Source organism: Trachypithecus francoisi, unplaced genomic scaffold (genome assembly GCF_009764315.1).
Source record: "Trachypithecus francoisi isolate TF-2019V2 unplaced genomic scaffold, Tfra_2.0 Lachesis_group2, whole genome shotgun sequence".
Classification (NCBI taxonomy): Eukaryota; Metazoa; Chordata; class Mammalia; order Primates; family Cercopithecidae; genus Trachypithecus; species Trachypithecus francoisi.
Window position 1 is genome coordinate 73,163,025 of NW_022681465.1, and position 14,887 is coordinate 73,177,911.

At 39.6% G+C, this 14,887-nt stretch overlaps 1 protein-coding gene across 11 annotated transcripts in view; it reads left to right on the forward strand.

Annotated features, from left to right (window-relative positions):
* The window catches only part of OSMR (oncostatin M receptor), a 101,454-nt gene that overhangs the window by 36,440 nt on the left and 50,127 nt on the right, over positions 1–14,887 (forward strand). For 10 of the 11 annotated variants that reach the window (XM_033179417.1, XM_033179421.1, XM_033179420.1 and 7 more), the window contains 3 exons: positions 1,393–1,677; positions 2,929–3,064; positions 3,610–3,761. In XM_033179417.1, coding sequence (XP_033035308.1) covers positions 1,393–1,677; positions 2,929–3,064; positions 3,610–3,761 — 573 coding nt within the window. Of the gene's footprint in view, positions 1–1,392; positions 1,678–2,928; positions 3,065–3,609; positions 3,883–10,066; positions 12,765–14,887 lie in introns of those variants that run through there. The other variant, XR_004429806.1, reaches the window with a different exon arrangement.

The following is a 14,887-nucleotide window of genomic DNA, read 5'->3' on the forward strand; positions in this document are numbered from 1 at the left end:
CAGGAGAGTTGCTTGAACCCATGAGGCAGAGGTTGCAGTGAGCCTAGGTCTCACCACTGCACTCCAGCCTGGGCCACAGAGCGAGATTCTGTCTCTCACACACACACCAAAAAACAACAAATGGTGGGCTCAAATTGTAATCCCCACCAATCTAGTCGGGACTTGAAGGGCGGGGAGGCGGAATATGGATAAATGAAAGTGGTGAAGATGAGATTATGGATAAATATATTTTAAATATTCTTTATTACTGATAATTTAATTTTGTTGTAATTAAAATTTAGAGTGGGTTTTGTCAGTTTCTTTTGCTCTGATTAAACTAATAATAATAATGAGATAATAATAATTGAATTAAATCTATGACGTAGTCACTTTTTAAAGTACTATACATATTTAGTTCTCATATCAGTCCTATAGAAAAGGAAACTGAGGCACTAAGAGGTTAAAGAAGCCATGCAAGGTCACCATGCCACTAAGTGTTGGAGCTGGAATTCCAATCCAGACAGTCTAACTCCAGAGGTCATGTGCTTAACCATTATATCCTACTCTGGAAAGGAGTACACATCCGCAGGGAAAGATATTAAAAAGATAGTAAGTGGTTGGGTGCCATGGCTCACATCTGTAATCCTAGTACTTTGGGAGGCCGAGGCAGGCGGATTGCCTGAGCTCAGGAGTTCGAGACCAGCCTGCACAACATGACGAAGCCCTAGTTCTACTAAAAATACACAAAGTCAACCGGGTGTGGTGGCACATGCCTGTAGTCCCAGCTACTCTGGAGGCTGAGGCACGAGAATCGCTTGAAGGTTGGATTTTTAAAAAGCTTTAAAAAAATGAACTTTTAAAAGACCCCTCACACTTGAGGGACTGGCATTTCTGAGAAGGTAGGAAGAGATATGATCTCCAGTATAATGAAGAGATTATGAGGGATTTGGGAGCTGTATAGACCTTGCCATTCTGAATGTGGCTTTGCCACTTTCTAACTGAGCAAACTTTGGCTAAGTCCTACCTGACCCCTTGTTATAAGGTACTAAGAACGACATGAGATACTGTACATACACACTTAACATGGCCTCGGGCAGGGCTGGGACTTGATAGAAAGCAGTTACAATAACCCAGCAAATAGCAATCACGCAATCTTCAGGTGGTAATAGTAATATGCTGTCTGTGGCAGTAAGAGCAACAGCAGTGGTATCAGTGTAACAATAGGAACAATGGTGGAAAGGATTGTCTTGCATTCACCAAAGGGTAGAGGTTTGGCAGAGAAATTTACGTTGCTATTTTCTCCAGAAGGTAGAAAAAGCTAAAGTTATCTGCTGAAGGCAAATGGGTAACTTGTTTTAAGAGGCTTGAATTTTGAGTGCAATTCTAACTTGGCTATTTTTTTTTTTCTTGCAGTACAAGATTCTCTTGGAAGGGGTATCTTGTTCGTTTTCCCTAAAGATAAGCTGGTGGAAGAAGGCTCCAATGTTACCATTTGTTATGTTTCTAGGAACATTCAAAATAATGTATCCTGTTATTTGGAAGGGAAACAGATTCATGGAGAACAACTTGATCCACATGTAACCGCATTCAACTTGAATAGTGTGCCTTTCATTAGGAATAGAGGGACAAATATCTATTGTGAGGCGAGTCAAGGAAATGTCAGTAAAGGCATAGAAGGCATCGTTCTCTTTGTCTCAAGTAAGTATGCAAATTCTCTGTGGCCCTTTCTTCTCATTTCCTGGGGAATAGATTAAATCTCCTTTACTAGAAGACAAACACTTCCACCCACGATCTTGATTTTCGTTTGTTTCCCAAGTTTTCTAGGAGAGGCTCTGAAGTTGATGACCTTTAGTAATGTTTCCAGGATTTCCTGTTGTTTTCTTGTCCTTCCTGAGAGTTGTATTCCTAGAGATCAATAGTATTAGATAGAGACAGTTCAGGTCATGACCTGGACCACTGGGAAAATACCTTTTTGTGCCCCACCCATGCTGGAATTACTTTGGGATCACAGAGGGAGGGTAGGGGCTATAGATTGGACAACCAGGGTTGTCCAATTGGAGTCAGCCAGGGTTTTAGCCCAGGAGATCTGGGTTTTAATCTTCTTTCCCTGGCTGGGTGTGTCATCTTGGCCAAGTTTCCTAGCCTCTCTGAGCCAGTTTCCTCCTTTGTAAAATGAGGACAGTGATGGTGATTGTGAGGATTAATGAATGTGGGTAGCGCCTGGCCACAGTAATAACTGTGTGCAGTAGGAGATCAGCAAATGGAGGCCATTACTGTTCTTAACTGTGCAGTAAATTCGTTCCATTGGATATATTAGTGGAGTGGGAACATTTTGATTTTTATATAGATCTGTGCACAACTAGTGACCTCCTGTATTTTGTTTTGAGCATCTCCTTCCCCTGCACAGTAGGGAACATTTCCCTCCCTGCCTCCCTTGCCAAAGGAAGTCTCCAGTCTCCTGGATGCCTGGTTCATCTGTGTCCCCTTAGCATGGCCACAAGAGGCAGCAGTAACTCTGGGGATTCGGAGGTGCTTCACCATTCCCCAAACACGCAGCTCCCGCCTGTTGAATTTAGCAGGTTCACAAATCTGACTGATTCTCTCGCATCCCCAAAGCATTCTGTGAGCCACAGCAACCAAAATGAAACACTGGCAGGCACTGGGGATACAACCTTTGTCAAGTGGATACAGCATCAACCACTTGCATGACATGGACCATCCATGCCCTTGACATCTCAGAAAATCACAAGGGCAGGAAGGGGAAGGGGCCAAGATGAGGTGACCCCTGAAAAGTGACTTTTAGAGGCTGTTGATAGGTAGCCTTCCACCTCAGTCATCCCTTCATTGTTCAGAGTAACTCTGTGGCTTCAGACTCTAAACAGAGCTTTCCATTTGGCTTATCTTCCAATAAAAAGATTTAACTAGGTATGTTTTCCTTTGTATGGACAGAAGTACTTGAGGAGCCCAAGGACTTTTCTTGTGAAACCCAGGACTTCAAGACTTTGCACTGTACTTGGGATCCTGGGACGGACACTGCCTTGGGGTGGTCTAAACAACCTTCCCAAAGCTATACTTTATTTGAATCGTAAGTTGGCTCTGGTTACATTATTGAAAAGTTCTTCGTTGTTTGAGGTGCTTGTGACAACATGGCAAAATCTACACTTAGGTGTTGCAGGAAATTTGAACAAGTATTTCAGAACCACCTGCCAAGGTCAAGAGGAAACCTTTAAGTGATAACAAGTGTCTAATACTTTCTACTTGAGGTTTTTTAAAAATGAACATTTAGCATAGCATGGTAAGAAAGACAGTTAATGTATACCTTAACGTGAAAATAGTCATATCTGATAATCTGGGTCTACCCAATTTCTGACTTTTTAGGAATATTCCAAGTAAATTAAGGGATGTTCTCACCACCCATGGGAAGTCAGTGATTCATGTTCAGACGTTTCAGCACATATATCAAATTTGTAGAAACAATATTTTCATTATTGGTATTTGTTGGTGATGGATCAATGCCATTATGGGGAACATAGTTTGACAGTCACTGAGTATGCCCTGAGGGATAAGGGATACATGTGCTTTGACGAAAATAAAAACCTTGTAATGTATTATTTTGTTTTGTTTTTTAAGATTTTCTGGGGCAAAGAAACTTTGTACACACAAAAACTGGTGTAATTGGCAAATAACTCAAGACTCACAAGAAACGTATAACTTCACACTCATAGCTGAAAATTACTTAAGGAAGAGAAGTGTCAATATCCTTTTTAACCTGACTCATCGAGGTGAGACTAGAGTTGTGACAGCCCACCGTGGCTACTAACATGTCTTTGTTTGACAGACTATGTCATCAAGTAAATGTGCTGTAGATCTTTGCCTCATTCACAGCCGATGTGAGAGTTAGAAATTTTTTTTTTTTTATTATACTTTAAGTTCTAGGGTACATGTGCATAACGTGCAGGTTTGTTACATATGTATACTTATGCCATGTTGGTGTGCTGCACCCATCAACTCGTCAGCACCCATCAATTCATCATTTATATCATGTATAACTCCCCAATGCAATCCCTCCCTCCTCCCCCCTCCCATGATAGGCCCCAGTGTGTGATGTTCCCCTTCCCGAGTCCAAGTGATCTCATTGTTCAGTTCCCACCTATGAGTGAGAACATGCGGTGTTTGGTTTTCTGTTCTTGTGATAGTTTGCTAAGAATGATGGTTTCCAGCTGCATCCATGTCCCTACAAAGGACGCAAACTCATCCTTTTGATGGCTGCATAATATTCCATGGTGTATATGTGCCACATTTTCTTAATCCAGTCTGTCACAGATGGACATTTGGGTTGATTCCAAGTCTTTGCTATTGTGAATAGTGCCGCAATAAACATACGTGTGCATGTGTCTTTGTAGTAGAGTAATTTATAATCCTTTGGGTATATACCCAGTAGTGGATGGCTGGGTCATATGGTACATCTAGTTCTAGATCCTTGAGGAATCGCCATACTGTTTTCCATAATGGTTGAACTAGTTTACAATCCCACCAACAGTGTAAAAGTGTTCCTATTTCTCCACATCCTCTCCAACACCTGTTGTTTCCTGACTTCTTAATGATTGCCATTCTAACTGGTGTGAGATGGTATCTCATTGTGGTTTTGATTTGCATTTCTCTGATGGCGAGTGATGATGAGCATTTTTTCATGTGTCTGTTGGCTGTATGGATGTCTTCTTTTGAGAATGTCTGTTCATATCCTTTGCCCACTTTTTGATGGGGTTGTTTGTTTTTTTCTTGTATATTTGTTTGAGTTCTTTGTAGGTTCTGGATATTAGCCCTTTGTCAGATGAGTAGATTGCAAAAATTTTCTCCCATTCTGTAGGTTGCCTGTTCACTCTGATGGTAGTTTCTTTTGCTGTGCAAAAGCTCTTTAGTTTAATGAGATCCCATTTGTCAATTTTGGCTTTTGCTGCCGTTGCTTTTGGTGTTTTAGACATGAAGTCCTTGCCCATGCCTATGTCCTGAATGGTACTACCTAGATTTTCTTCTAGGGTTTTTATGGTATTAGGTCTAACATTTAAGTCTCTAATCCATCTTGAATTAATTTTCATATAAGGGGTAAGGAAAGGATCCAGTTTCAGCTTTCTACTTATGGCTAGCCAATTTTCCCAGCACCATTTATTAAATAGGGAATCCTTTCCCCATTTCTTGTTTCTCTCAGGTTTGTCAAAGATCAGATGGCTGTAGATGTGTGGTATTATTTCTGAGGACTCTGTTCTGTTCCATTGGTCTATATCTCTGTTGTGGTACCAGTACCATGCTGTTTTGGTTACTGTAGCCTTGTAGTATAGTTTGAAGTCAGGTAGCGTGACGCCTCCAGCTTTGTTCTTTTGACTTAGGATTGTCTTGGCAATGCGGGCTCTTTTTTGGTTCCATATGAACTTTAAAGCCGTTTTTTCCAATTCTGTGAAGAAACTCATTGGTAGCTTGATGGGGATGGCATTGAATCTATAAATAACCTTGGGCAGTATGGCCATTTTCACGATATTGATTCTTCCTATCCATGAGCATGGTATGTTCTTCCATTTGTTTGTGTCCTCTTTTATTTCACTGAGCAGTGGTTTGTAGTTCTCCTTGAAGAGGTCCTTTACATCCCTTGTAAGCTGGATTCCTAGGTATTTTATTCTCTTTGAAGCAATTGTGAATGGAAGTTCATTCCTGATTTGGCTCTCTGCTTGTCTGTTACTGGTGTATAAGAATGCTTGTGATTTTTGCACATTAATTTTGTATCCTGAGACTTTGCTGAAGTTGCTTATCAGCTTAAGGAGATTTTGGGCTGAGACGATGGGGTTTTCTAAATATACAATCATGTCATCTGCAAACAGGGACAATTTGACTTCTTCTTTTCCTAACTGGATACCCTTGATTTCTTTCTCTTGCCTGATTGCCCTAGCCAGAACTTCCAACACTATGTTGAATAGGAGTGGTGAGAGAGGGCATCCCTGTCTTGTGCCAGTTTTCAAAGGGAATTTTTCCAGTTTTTGCCCATTCAGTATGATATTGGCTGTGGGTTTGTCATAAATAGCTCTTATTATTTTGAGGTACGTTCCATCAATACCGAATTTATTGAGCGTTTTTAGCATAAGGGCTGTTGAATTTTGTCAAAAGCCTTTTCTGCATCTATTGAGATAATCATGTGGTTCTTGTCTTTGGTTCTGTTTATATGCTGGATTACGTTTATTGATTTGCAAATGTTGAACCAGCCTTGCATCCCAGGGATGAAGCCCACTTGATCATGGTGGATAAGCTTTTTGATGTGCTGCTGAATCCGGTTTGCCAGTATTTTATTGAGAATTTTTGCATCGATGTTCATCAGGGATATTGGTCTAAAATTCTCTTTTTTTGTTGTGTCTCTGCCAGGCTTTGGTATCAGGATGATGTTGGCCTCATAAAAAGAGTTAGGGAGGATTCCCTCTTTTTCTATTGATTGGAATAGTTTCAGAAGGAATGGTACCAGCTCCTCCTTGTACCTCTGGTAGAATTCAGCTGTGAATCCATCTGGTCCTGGACTTTTTTTGGTGGGTAGGCTATTAATTGTTGCCTCAATTTCAGAGCCTGCTATTGGTCTATTCAGGGATTCAACTTCTTCCTGGTTTAGTCTTGGGAGAGTGTAAGTGTCCAGGAAATTATCCATTTCTTCTAGATTTTCTAGTTGATTTGCATAGAGGCATTTATAGTATTCTCTGATGGTTGTTTGTATTTCTGTGGGGTCCGTGGTGATATCCCCTTTATCATTTTTTATTGCTTCTATTTGATTCCTCTCTCTTTTCTTCTTTGTTAGTCTTGCTAGTGGTCTGTCAATTTTGTTGATCTTTTCAAAAAACCAACTCCTGGATTCATTGATTTTTTGGAGGGTTTTTTGTGTCTCTATCTCCTTCAGTTCTGCTCTGATCTTAGTTATTTCTTGCCTTCTGCTAGCTTTTGAATGTGTTTGCTCTTGCCACTCTAGTTCTTTTAATTGTGATGTTAGAGTGTCAATTTTAGATCTTCCCTGCTTTCTCTTGTGGGCATTTAGTGCTATAAATTTCCCTCTACACACTGCTTTAAATGTGTCCAGAGATTCTGGTATGTTGTATCTTTGTTCTCATTGGTTTCAAAGAACATCTTTATTTCTGCTTTCATTTCGTTATGTACCCAGTAGTCATTCAGGAGCAGGTTGTTCAGTTTCCATGTAGTTGAGTGGTTTTGATTGAGTTTCTTAGTCCTGAGTTCTAGTTTGATTGCACTGTGGTCTGAGAGACAGTTTGTTATAATTTCTGTTCTTGTACATTTGCTGAGGAGTGCTTTACTTCCAATTATGTGGTCAATTTTGGAATAAGTGCGATGTGGTGCTGAGAAGAATGTATATTCTGTTGATTTGGGGTGGAGAGTTCTATAGATGTCTATTAGGTCCGCTTGGTGCAGAGATGAGTTCAATTCCTGGATATCCTTGTTAACTTTCTGTCTGGTTGATCTGTCTAATGTTGACAGTGGAGTGTTGAAGTCTCCCATTATTATTGTATGGGAGTCTTAAGTCTCTTTGTAGGTCTCTAAGGACTTGCTTTATGAATCTGGGTGCTCCTGTTTTGGGTGCATATATATTTAGGAGAGTTAGCTCTTCCTGTTGAATTGATCCCTTTACCATTATGTAATGGCCTTCTTTGTCTCTTTTGATCTTTGATGGTTGAAAGTCTGTTTTATCAGAGACTAGGATTGCAACCCCTGCTTTTTTTTGTTCTCCATTTGCTTGGTAGATCTTCCTCCATCCCTTTATTTTGAGCCTATGTATGTCTCTGCATGTGAGATGGGTCTCCTGAATACAGCAGACTGATGGGTCTTGACTCTTTATCCAGTTTGCCAGTCTGTGTCTTTTAATTGGAGCATTTAGTCCATTTACATTTAAGGTTAATATTGTTATGTGTGAACTTGATCCTGTCATTATGATATTAACTGGTTATTTTGCTCGTTAGTTGATGCAGTTTCTTCCTAGCCTCGATGGTCTTTACATTTTGGCATGTTTTTGCAATGGCTGGTACCGGTTGTTCCTTTCCATGTTTAGGGCTTCCTTCAGGGTCTCTTGTAAGGCAGGCCTGGTGGTGACAAAATCTCTAAGCATTTGCTTATCTGTAAAGGATTTTATTTCTCCTTCACTGATGAAACTTAGTTTGGCTGGATATGAAATTCTGGATTTAAAATTCTTTTCTTTAAGAACGTTGAATATTGGCCCCCACTCTCTTCTGGCTTGTAGAGTTTCTGCCGAGAGATCTGCTGTTAGTCTGATGGGCTTCCCTTTGTGGGTAACCCGACCTTTCTCTCTGGCTGCCCTTAAGATTTTTTCCTTCATTTCAACTTTGGTGAATCTGGCAATTATGTGTCTTGGAGTTGCTCTTCTGGAGGAGTATCTTTGTGGCATTCTCTGTATTTCCTGAATTTGAATGTTGGCCTGCCCTACTAGGTTGGGGAAGTTCTCCTGGATGATATCCTGAAGAGTGTTTTCCAACTTGGTTCCATTTTCCCCCTCACTTTCAGGCACCCCAATCAGACGTAGATTTGGTCTTTTTACATAATCCCATACTTCTTGCAGGCTTTGTTCATTTCTTTTTCTTCTTTTTTCTTTTGGTTTCTCTTCTCGCTTCATTTCATTCATTTGATCCTCAATCGCTGATACTCTTTCTTCCAGTTGATCGAGACGGTTACTGAAGCTTGTGCATTTGTCACGTATTTCTCGTGTCATGGTTTTCATCTCTGTCATTTCATTTATGATATTCTCTGCATTAATTAGTCTAGCTGTCAATTCTTCCACTCTTTTTTCAAGATTTTTAGTTTCTTTGCGCTGGGTACGTAATTCCTCCTTTAGCTCTGAGAAGTTTGATGGACTGAAGCCTTCTTCTCTCATCTCGTCAAAGTCGTTCTCTGACCAGCTTTGATCCGTTGCTGGTGATGGGCTGCGCTCCTTTGCAGGGGGAGATGCGCTCTTATTTTTTGAATTTCCAGCTTTTCTGCCTTGCTTCTTCCCCATCTTTGTGGTTTTATCTGTCTCTGGTCTTTGATGATGGTGACGTACTGATGGGGTTTTGGTATAGGTGTCCTTCCTGTTTGATAGTTTTCCGTCTGACAGTCAGAAGGACTGTCTGTTGGTCTGTTGGAGATTGCTTGAGGTCCACTCCAGACCCTGTTTGCCTGGGTATCAGCAGCAGAGGTTGCCGAAGATAGAATATTGCTGAACAGCGAGTGTACCTGTCTGATTCTTCCTTTGGAAGTTTCCTCTCAGGGGTGACTCCACCCTGTGAGGTGTGGGGTGTCAGACTGCCCCTAGTGGGGGATGTCTCCCAGCTAGGCTACTCAGGGGTCAGGGACCCACCTGAGCAGGCAGTCTGTCCGTTCTCGGATCTCAACCTCCGCGTTGGGAGATCCACGGCTCTCCCCAAAGCTGTCAGACAGAGTCGTTCGCGTCTGCACCGGCCCCGCTGCTTCCCCTATTGGACTTCAGCTGTGGGCTGTCCCCAGAGGTGGAGTCTACAGAGACAGGCAGGCTTCCTTGAGCTGCTGTGAGCTCCACCCAGTTCGAGCTTCCCAGCAGCTTTGTTTACCTACTTAAGCCTCAGCAATGGCGGGCGCCCCTCCCCCAGCCTCGCTGCTGCCTTGCGGATAGATCACCGCAGACTGCTGAGTTAGCAGTGAGGGAGGCTCCGTGGGCGTGGGACCCTCCCGGCCACGTGTGGGATATATTCTCCTGGTGTGCCTGTTTCCTTAAAGCGCAGTATTGGGGTGGGAGTTACCCGATTTTCCAGGTGTTGTGTGTCTCAGTTCCCCTGGCTAGGAAAACGGATTTCCTTCCCCCTTGCGCTTCCAGGTGAGGCGATGCCTCGCCCTGCTTCAGCTCTCGCTGGTCAGGCTGCAGCAGCTGACCAGCACCGATTGTCCGGCACTCCCTAGTGAGATGACCCCAGTACCTCAGTTGAAAATGCAGAAATCACCGGTCTTCTGTGTCGCTCGCGCTGGGAGTTGGAGACTGGAGCTGTTCCTATTCGACCATCTTGCTCCGCCCCGCCGAGAGTTAGAATTTATACCTGTTGTTGATGCCACGTTTCTCCTCATGGATGCACGCATCACCTGTTATTTGTTTTTTTAAATAATGTCACGAGCACCAATGAGCTTATTACCCCACTTGAAAACTAGGACTCTAACAATAACTTCTATCATATCTCATCCTATCATGCCCTCAGCCTGCTCCTTCCACCAAGATAATTATCACTTTAAATTGTGTGCATGTGTATTCTCATTTCTTATGTAATGGTAAAAATGCCTTTATTTTGTTTGGTTTTAATGCATAGAAAGAATATCAAGCTGTGTGTAATAATTCAGTAATTATGTTTATATAATATTAAATTGCTAATATTTGCCCATATTGTTTAGTGTTGCTGTAGTCGGTTCACTTTTACTGCTGTGTAGTATTTCATTGTGTAACTATTAAATATTTTATTTGTGCATCTCCTTTGATGGATTTGCAGGTTGTATCAAGGTTTTTGCTCTTGGGTACATGTTAATATGAACGTTTTTATACGTGTGTCCAGTACACATCTACAATTGTTTTTCTTGCTTATAATGCTTAAGCATTGGATCAGATGTAGAATATGTTTAACTTATAGGATAAGGTCAAATTATTTTTCAAGGGAGTAGTACCAGTTATACTCCCACCCTATAGATTCACATATTCTTACCAAGTTGGTATTGGCACATTTTTTTTTTTATTTTTGCCAATTAAATGGCTATAAAATGGTATTTCATGATAGTCTTGAGATTGAATCTTATGAGTGTTTTGGCCACATCTGTTTTCTCTTTTATGAAAAGCTTACTCATGCAATTTACACATTTTTTGTTGGTAAGAGTATTCATATATTCCTGATACTGATTTGTTGTTCATTTCTATACTGCTAATATCTTATCCCAATTTGTAACTCACTTTCTTTTATATGTCTGTTGATGAACAAAAGTTTATCATTTTTAAAGCAGATAATTTTATAAAAATATTTTAAAGAGATCATTTCCTACCCCAGGATCAGAAGGGTAGTCACCTATAAGTTTTTAGTAAGAAGTTTAAAGGTTTTTAAGAAGACAAATTCCAAATCCATCTGGGATTGATTTTTTTTTATATTAAGTGAGATAGGGTTATGACGCTGAATTTTTCTGTTTGGTAACCATTTTTCCATAACTGTTTATCAAATAACTCTTCCTTCGCTAATGATCTGACATGCCACCTCTTTCACTGTTATGAAAGCATAAGAGAGTTCTGGATTCTTAATTCCACTGGTTGGTCTGTTTATTCCTGCACTAGTATTACACTAACTTACTTAAAGTTTCAGATTAGTCTTGACATCAGGTAGGATAAGTCTCTCACCCTATTCTTTTTCAGAAATATCCTCACTATTCTTGGTGCCATACTCTTTTGTGTAAAATTGATAATTAATTTACCAAATTCTATGAAAACCCCTACTGGGCTTTTCACTGGATTTGCACTTAATCTATAAATACAATTTGGAGAGATCAATATCTCTATGTTACTAAATCTTCCTGTGCATGGACATGGTATATTTTTATATTTCTTTAGGCCTCTGTTAAAATCATTTGATAAAGTTTTAAATGTTTCCCTTGTATACTATTTTTCCCTTGTATATTTTTGGTACTACTGATACGGCTCCAGTGACTGGAGGAATATCCTGGTTCTTCATTTCGAGCCGGTTTGCATAAAACCACACAGACACGTGTGGAGTGGTTTTACGGAGAGAAAAGTTTAATAGGCAAGAGAGAAGGAAGAAGGAAACAGCTCCCCCATACAGAGACAGAGGGAGGAGGGATTTGAACAAAGAGAAAACCTTCCCTGTGCAGCGGAAAAGTGGCTGCTTATATGAGGAGGCTGGAGGAGTTGGTTTCTGATTTGCATAGGGCGGAGGGGATTGGTTTGACCAGGCATGTCATTCACATACCCTAGGAAAAAAATGGCCCTCCCACCCTACCTTTTTAATATGCAAATGCAGGGCACCTTGATGTTCTATGCACAGCACATAGATATTACCTGTTACATCATCTCCCTTTTAAATCTTGCTGCATCTTGTAAGTCCACAAGTAACTATATATGTTTAATGTTCACCATTAGAGCTTATGCAAATATTTCTCCGGCCATTTTGATTATCTGAAATTTATTCCCTAGTACTTTCTTCAGAAAGTGCTTATGGAAACAACAGTCCCCTGAATTTTTGAATGTCAATCAAAGTTTTACTCTGGTCTTTGTATTTAATGGTCAGTTTGAATAGATATAAAATTTTTAGCTTACATTTTCTTCCTTGAGTATCATAAATTTTATTGTTGCATTTTTTTTTTTCTGGCATACAGCAAGGCTCATGAAAAACCTAGTAGTAATGGTAATCTATTTTTTTCCCCATTAGAAGTCACTTGGTTTTTTTGCCTAGATGCCCAAAAAATTTTTTTCTTTGTCTTTAAAACCTTTGTCTTGGTGTTGGCTATGCTAGGTTGATGTGTTCAGTAATATGGTACATTCTTTCAATATGTGTTATCAAATATTTTTTTAATTCAGGAAATTTTTTGAATTATCGTTTTTGGTATTTGGCCACCTTCCTTTGGTTTTCTTTTTCAGGAATTCCTGCTAACTCTATATTGAACCTTTTTTCTGATCTTTAATATTTGTTACTTTCTCTTGAATTACTTTTATCCCTTCATTTAGTTTGTTTAAAAATTTTTTTTCTCCCTTTACCTCCTATTTGCTTAAGAAATTATCTGTTGTGTTTTTTTTCCTGTGGTAACTACTTCCAGTTTAGTCTTCAATTTAGAATTTATTTTTTGTTTTATATCTGTTTCTTTCCTGAGTTCTGTTACCTCATCCATGACATTTGCTAAATCTGATTTATATTGTTCTCTAATATCTTTTATCACTTTTACAATGTCTTTTAGTCTATTTTGAAGTAGTTGTCTTACCATCATATTCATTTCTGCTGTATTTCTGGTTCTGTCTTTTTCGTTCACAATATTATCTATATGTACCTTTGCTCTTATTATTTGGTTATCTTGCTAGAAGTTTAACTACTTTGATTTCTTTTTTAAAAGAAACCAACTTTGCTTTGAAAATTGTTCTTTTTATTGTGTTTTGTTGTTGTTGAATTTCCACCGTAATTTTTATTACCCATTTTCTTCTACTTTCTTGGATTTTTTTCTGTTGTTCCTTTTACTTTTATAAGTTGAGTATTAGTTCACAAATAAAATATTTAAAGCTATATATTTCCATTGAAATACCAGTTTTATGGCATCCACAACAATCCAGTAAGTTTTAACTTAACATTGCAGTGCTTTCATTATAACGAACTATATATGATACCATTTCTAATCCATGAATTCATTTGTTTCAAATTTTCTAAAATGAAATTTTTATTTTTTGGTTATTAATTTTTAACAGAAATTCACTGTGGTCATAGAAGGTGTCTGTGTGGTACATATTCATTGAAATTGTCAAGGTTTGTTTTACGGGCTTGTACCTTGCTGAAAGTGTGATCTATGGACCAGAAGCATCAGTATCACCTAGGAGCTTTGTAGAAGTGCAGAATCTCAGGCCCCGCCTCAGTCCTACTGAACCTGAATCTGTATTTTAACAGGGTCATCAAGTGATTTCCTATCTGTATCAAAGTTTGAGAAGCATTGATCTAGTCTCTGATGAAGTAGGTTAAATTTGTTCATTGTTTTGTTCAGATCTTCTGTATCTTTCTTGGTTTTGCTGACCGGCCTATCAGTAATTGAGAAGGGTATGTTAAAATTATTCACTATTTTGGTAAAATTGTTTATTTCTCCCTGAAGTTCTATACATTTTTACTTTACGTATTTTGAGGGTATTTTATCAGATTCATCGTTTAGAGTCACTGTATCTTCTTTATGCTAATCCATAGATTTCTTGTATGTCTTTTTAAAAATGTTTCTTTTGTTAATTTTAAACTCTTCATCTGTTTGTTCTAATACCACTGCTATACTGCAAGTCTGTAAATCCCTTTGTCGTGTTTCTCGTCATAGTCATGCTGCTCAGATGTCTCACTGTCTTGGTTTCTGAGCTTGAATTCCCCCGTAAGTATCTTCTATGCTGTTTGCCGGTAAATATCAGGGAAAGGCTACAGGCCAAACCCCAGCATGGCCTAGGGATGAGCTGAAGATAGAGAGATATAAGCCCCCCAAAACCATAATTAATCAATCTTCATTATATCCAACAGCCCTTCAGGTCAGGGTTTCACCTTCAGCCGTGCCCCTCACTTTCATCCCTCAAGAAGCAGCATTAAGAGGTTAGATTGGAATCTACCAGACCTGTGTGTCTAGAGGAGAGAGAAGAAGAAAAAGAGGATTTCCTCATTTTCCTCAGCTCCTTGCCTTGCAGGACTTCTGTTCTTTCCTGTTGTTACTGCTGTGAACCCCTGCTCCCATGGTCTGAGTTTGAGTTTAATTACTTAAGCTTTTTTTTTTTTTTTTTAAGATACAGACAGCATTGCTTCATGTGACCTCCATGTTCTGGCCCAGGTTGGTTGCTACCTTCTGCAGTCTTCTGTCCAAGATTGGCATTTGTATTGGCCAGATGGGACCTATATTTTATATCATACCTGAAAGCTTTCCACTATAGCAGAATCGTTACAGAATCTTGTATGCGTTTGGTTACTTAGGAATCATTCTTGGTGGTACTTTTCACCCTTTTATCTTTCAGATTCACTCCATCTGCAACTACTATTTGATTTTTTATTTCTAAACATTTAAAAAACATACTCACTTCTTTCTGTCTCCACAATTACTCCCTTAGCCCAATTTACTTCCCTCCTGACTTGGGCCACAAATATAGCTTCCC